The sequence below is a fragment of the Strigops habroptila genome, chromosome 19, assembly GCF_004027225.2.
Source record: "Strigops habroptila isolate Jane chromosome 19, bStrHab1.2.pri, whole genome shotgun sequence".
In the NCBI taxonomy this organism is placed as follows: domain Eukaryota; kingdom Metazoa; phylum Chordata; class Aves; order Psittaciformes; family Psittacidae; genus Strigops; species Strigops habroptila.
Window position 1 is genome coordinate 3,540,778 of NC_044295.2, and position 6,002 is coordinate 3,546,779.

A 6,002-nucleotide genomic window follows, 5' to 3' on the forward strand; every position below is an offset into this window, starting at 1 on the left:
CTGGGATGCACTGGATGATGCAGGGCTCCTGGCAGGCTCCAGAGGGACTCTCCAGGGAAGGTCCCCTCCAGCCAGGTCTGGCACCGAAGGACAACCCGACCAACATCCAGCCCTTCCCAGTGTCTGGTCAATGGGAAGGAGCAGAGACCTGCCCTTGTGTGCCCATGGCCACCCGCTCCATCCTCCACGTGGCAGCACCACTCCTGTGGGTCCTTCTTGTGTCCCACCATGAGGGGACCCACGGTCACATCCTGCCTGCATGGACCAGCCACGAGCCTGGCACTGAAGAGCCATTGCTGCCAGGACTTGGACACGGACCCCAGGACTCCTGCGTGGGCCCCCCAGTGCCACCCTCACTGGGGAGGTGACATGACCCGAGCTGGCCATGGTCACCCTGATCCCGCCCTCTGTGCGATGCACAGACAGGGATGGACCCTCGCATGAGCTCAGGGACAAGCAGCCACCCTCAGCAACAGGTGACCCTATTTTGGGGTGCACTATCTGGGGGGGGGCTGAAGGAGACCCCCCCAAAACCCCAGCCCCACTCCTGGGGCAGCTTTTCCACAGGGATCCCCAAGGAGCGGGTGCCACCATGCCCCAGCCAACCGATGCTCCATCCCTCCCGCCTCCTCCCAGCCCTCTTTGTCTCCATCTCAGCACCAAGACCCCTTTTGCAGCCCCGGGGGGCACCCGGCTCCCCCATTCCCATGTGCAGGGATGGGATGGCACCTGCACGGCATTCCCAAGCTACCATCACCATTCACCCATACCCCATTCCATAACCATCCACACGAAAACCACCATCACTGCCAAGGCAGCCACCCCCGTGCCGGGTTCAGCAGAGCACATCCATCACATCTCAACCTCCTCAGTGCCCATCCCAAATCCCAGCAGCTGGAGAAGCGGATCTGGGGGAGCCTGAGCCCCCACCCGCCCAGGCTGCCGCTCCCTCTGGAGCCACAGACAAAGGGAAATGAGAGGAGAATCCCAGCTTTAGGTTTTAACCTAATCCTATGAATTCAGATGAAGAAAAGCAAAAACCAGGGCACCGGCGTGGCCGGAGGAGCAGCAGCATCACGGCAGGACACAGCATCACCGAGGCCAGAGCAGGACCATGGGGATGGGGACGGGGACACCCGGTGCTGGGTGCCCATCGGTGGGGTTTCCCGGTGCTCAGCACCCCCCCCAGCCCCAGGCAGACCCCTCCCAGCCAAGAGCTGCTCTTCCCTCTCGGCAGCCACCGCGGCACGAAGCCATTTTGAGCTGGCGGCGGCGAGAGGAAAGGGTTACGGCCCCAACCCCTCCTTCCCCGGCTCTGGGGATAAACAAGAGCAAGGCAGGGGGGGGATCCGGGATGAGATGGGGCGAGGAAACGCAGCAGCGAGGCACAGCAAAGCAGGGCAGCACGGCACGGGGGGGGCAGCAGGACTTACGTGCTCATCCCACACCAGGGAGGGGCTGAAATCCTGCTGGGAATCGGGGTGCCCGGGGGACCCCTCGCTTCGGGCATCCCCGGCTGCCCATCGCAATAGGGGATGAGGCCAGGGCTGCCCTCGCTGCCGGCTCCCGCCCCGGTGCCGCCGGCACAGGCCAACCTGCTGCTGCTCCCGGCCTAAACCCACCACGGCTGCTCCAAAGGCGCCGCTGCCAGTGGGGAAGGCGTGTGGAGCTCCGGAGCTCCTCTGCATTGCAGCTGGATGGGCACGAAAGGGGATGTTTCCAGCGGGAAAGCAAGCCCTGAGAAACGGCGAGCAGCGGGGTTTGGGTGTGCGGGGACCCACGCTCGCAGCCCCAGGGAGGATGCTGGAGCCCAGTTGCAGCCTGTGGATGGGGATGTCAGAGCATCACGTGCAGCACCCACGTTGGCTTTGGATGCTCTGGTGGGGCAGATGGATGTGAGCTCCTATGGACCCCCATGCTGTGTGCACCCCTGCTCCTCCCCAGGGGGTGTTCACAAGCACACAGACCCCAACATAGAACCATGGAATGGTTTCAGTGGGAAGGGACCTTAAAGCTCATCCAGCTCCACGGGCAGGGACACCTTCCACTAGAGCAGGTTGCTCCAAGCCTCTGTGTCCAACCTGGCCTTGGACACTTTGCTGCATGGCGGGGACATGTCATGCCCAAAGCAGTGGCTCTGCCCTGGTCTCCCTGCGCAGCGCCAGACCAGGGGGCACACACAAGGTGTTAAATCCATCGCTCAGATCCAGGCCAAGCCAGGATGGGGCAGGTGGAGAAGACCCAAGGCAGAGCCTGGGGTGGTGCTGAGACTGTGGGAAGGGAGCTGGACCCCAAGCTGGTGCTCACAGCAAGTGGGGTGAGACACACCTCGGGGTGAGATGGAAACCTGGGGTAGAGCAGGGACCGTCCCCTCTGTCCCCTCCACATTGGGTGAAGAAACCATCCCCATGGCAGCGACCTGGGCTGGGCAAGCACCCATGGGTGCCCACGCAGGGAGCCCGCACACGTGCCGCAGCCAGTGGGAGCGCTGGTGTCGGTAGGGCAGGGGTGGGACACGAGGGTCCAGGGTGGGAAGGCAGCGGTGGGGGGGTCCTGGGCGTCCCTGGCCGGTGGTTGGGGAGCAGCTGATGGCTGATGCTGGGGTGGGATGCAGGGGGGTGATGGGGAGGTGCTGGGCGGTGATGGGAGTGATGGGGGAGCAAGGGGGTGATGGGGAGGTGCTGGGAGTGGTGGGGGAGTAAGGGGGTGATGGAGGTACCAGGAGGGTGATGCTGGGGTGGGATGCAGGGGGGTGATGGGGGAGCATGGGGGTGATGGGGAGATGCTGGGGAGTGACAGGGAGGTGCTGGGCGGTGATGGGGGAGCACGGGAGTGATGGAGAGGTGCCGGGGGTGATGCTGGGGACGGCGGGTGGGGGCCCGGGAAGGCAAAAAGGGGTCCCCGAGCAGCAGGTGGGGAGCATGGGGGGGGCAGGCGGGGTCTCCCCGGCAGCGGAAGGGGTCCCCGGGATCCCGGTTGGGGGCTGTCCCCAGCCTGTGGTCCCCGGAGCGGCGCCGCGCCCGGGGGTGCTGGACCCGTCCCGGTGCCGGTGCCGGCCGCTCCTACCTGCTCCATGGGGCCGCTCAGGGCGCCGGCGCGGCGGGCGGGCCGCGGGCCATGGGCCGGTCCCGGTGCCGGTGGCGGTCCCGGTCCCGGCGCGCCCCGGTGCGGCCCCGCCGCTGCCGCCGCCGCTGCCGCCGCCTCTCGCCGCCGCCGCCCACGCCCGGCGCCGCCCGGCGCATCCCGGGAGCGGCGTCATGTGAGCGGCGGCGGGAGGGGACCGCGCCCGGCCCCCCCGGGGAACCCACCACAGCCCCCAATCCCTCCATCCTATCCCCTCCATCCCAAACCCTCCATCCCATCCCCTCCATCCCAAGCCCTCCATCCCAAACCCTCCATCCCAATCCCTCCATCCCATCCCCTCCATCCCATCCCCTCCCTCCCATCCCCTGATCCCAATCCCTCCATCCCATCCCCTCCCACCCCCTCCCATCCCCAAGCCCTCCATCCATCCCCTCCATCCCATCCCCTGATCCCAATCCCACCATCCCATCCCCTCCCACCCCCTCCCATCCCCAAGCCCTCCATCCCATCCCCTCCATCCCAAGCCCTCCCATCTCCAAGCCCTCCCTCCCAGCCCCTCCATCCAACCCCTCCATCCCAGTCCCCTCCATCCCATCCCATCCATCCCTTCTTCCAGCACCACCCAGCATCCTGCATCCCACCTTCCCCCCACACCCCCTTCCCCTCCTCATCCTCCTTCCTTCCATTCATCCATCCATCCATCCATCCATCCATCCATCCATCCATCCATCCATCCATCCATCTTTCCATCCATCCATCCATCCATCCATCCATCCATCCATCCATCCATCCATCCATCCATCCCATCCACCCATCCATCCCATCCACCTATCCATCCTTCCATCTTTCCACCCCTCTTCACCCCTTCATCTTTCCATCCATCCATCCACCCACCCATCCATCCATCCCCACCCCTCCATCCACTCCTCCCTTCTCCCGGCGGTTGCGGGGGGCTGCAGAGGTCCCTCAGGTGCCGGTGTCTGTGCCCGCGGTCGGGAGGCCCCGGGCAGCAGCAGCGGGCACTGGCTGCCCGCATCAGCTGCCCGTTCCCGCTCCCGGCGCGGCTGCTCCCGGCGTTTCCCAGCGCGGGGCCAAGCCCTGGGTAAATATTAGCTCGGAGGCAGCGGCGGTGCCAGGCCCAGTGACCCTCTGGGGCAGTGCCAGTGCCCTGCGTGCCACGGCCGGGAGCGCCCGGCCCCGCACCCGGCCCCGCTCCCCGGCACGGCCCCGCGCTCTGCAGCGGCTCCCGGCATGGTCCTGCACCGCGCCTCGGTCTGCCTCCCATGGCCCTGCACCCTGCCTCGGTCTGCCTCCCATGGCCCTGCACCCTGCCTCGGTCTGCCTCCCATGGCCCCGCACCGCGCCTCGGTCTGCCTCCCATGGCCTTGCACCCTGCCTCGGTCTGCCTCCCATGGCCCTGCGTCGTGCCTCAGTTTCCCTCCCATGGTCCTGCCCCGTGCCTCAGTTTCCCTTCCATGGCCCCACTCTTGCCCCCGTGCATTGGGATGAGGATGAGGAGGGTCAGACCCCCCCCCATCCCCTCCACAGGGTCCAGCTCTGAGTTGGTGCAGCACAGGGGAGACAGGATACCCTGAACCCCACCTCTGGCTCAGTTTGGACTCATGGTCCAAGCAGGGCTGGCTTATGAGGGGGGTCAGGGCTGGGGGGGGGCCACGCAGTAGCATCCCAATGGGGTGCTTTGGCCAGGCTCAGGAGTGGCACAGGGTGGGCAGCACCGCGAGCGGTGATGCTCGAACCCCCCATGACCCCCCCACCTCTCCTGAGTCCACACACTGGCCCTGGGGACCCATCAGGGCTCGGGAGGGGGACATAGGGGGGAACCCCGCCACAGCAGCACCCCAGCGGCTGGGAGGGGGGAAGCGAGTGGGAAGAAAGAGGCTTTTGTCCGGGGGCTCTGAACCTTGCCGGGGATGGGGGAAATTCGCTGCTTTCTGATGCTAATGAGATGTTAAAAATAAGCTCCTGCGCAGCGCAGCCGTGTTGGGGCTGCTCCAGCCTGGCTCCGACAAAAGGGGCTTTATGGGGCTGTGGGGGCACAGAGGGGGTGCCCCATTCCCACCCAGGGCATGTGGCTCCCCCAGGACACCATCCACCAAGGGCAAGACCCAGGGTACAGCCTCTAACCCCCCCCCCAACCCTCCTTGGGGCTGGTGAACCCCAAAACCTCCCCGATGCTGCCCAAAGGGGTTGGGGATGGAGGGGGCTGGTGGCATCCCAGCTCCAGCCCCCAGGCTCGGGCCAAGTGAGAACAAGCTCAAGAGGAGGCCCCAGATGTCGGATCTCTGTGTCTGGGCCCATCAATGAGGCCTTTGTCCCCACGCCTGGGGACTGTGCCCATGGCGGGGGCACCGGGGCAGAGCCCTGCACTACCCCAGGGCCAGGACAGCAACGGGGGGGGAACCTGCTGCACCCCCAACCCTCCTCACTGCCCACACCCAGTGATGGAGAGGGAAGGGGGGGGGAGACGCAGGCTCAGACTCAGCCCCATTCTGTCACTCCACAGCCTCTGATCTGCCAAACTCGGGGGTGTTCAAAGCATCTCCGCACGGAATTAGGGGGGAAACACCACACATGGTCCCCACAGTGGGGAAAGGAGGGGGATGAGGTGATGTTGGGGGGCAGGAGGTGGGTATCTCCATCCCTTGGGTCCCCCTCCCACCCCATAGCAATGCTGCAAGACAACACACAGCACATAAACCAATTTCTACTGAGTTTATTTCAAACCCCCACTTCTCTTCCCTTCTCCCACCCCCCCCAACAGAAAAATAACCCCCAAAACCATAACCCATCAGTCAAAATGACACTAGAAATGAGTTACAAACACCGAAATCAGCTCTCCCTCCCTGCCAACTTCCAAAAAACCAAAGGAAAACCAACCCCAAACCTGGGAATTTCAC

The 6,002-nt window shown here is 65.3% G+C and overlaps 1 protein-coding gene across 2 annotated transcripts in view; it reads right to left on the bottom strand.

Moving 5' to 3' along the window:
- The window catches only part of ARHGAP23 (Rho GTPase activating protein 23), a 33,434-nt gene extending 30,205 nt beyond the window's left edge, over positions 1–3,229 (bottom strand). The window contains exon 1 of one of the 2 annotated variants that reach the window (XM_030508938.1): positions 3,067–3,229. In XM_030508938.1, coding sequence (XP_030364798.1) covers positions 3,067–3,075 — 9 coding nt within the window. In that variant the 5' untranslated portion in view covers positions 3,076–3,229. Of the gene's footprint in view, positions 1–1,433; positions 2,970–3,066 lie in introns of those variants that run through there. The other variant, XM_030508936.1, reaches the window with a different exon arrangement.
- Between the last annotated feature and the right edge of the window lie 2,773 nt (positions 3,230–6,002).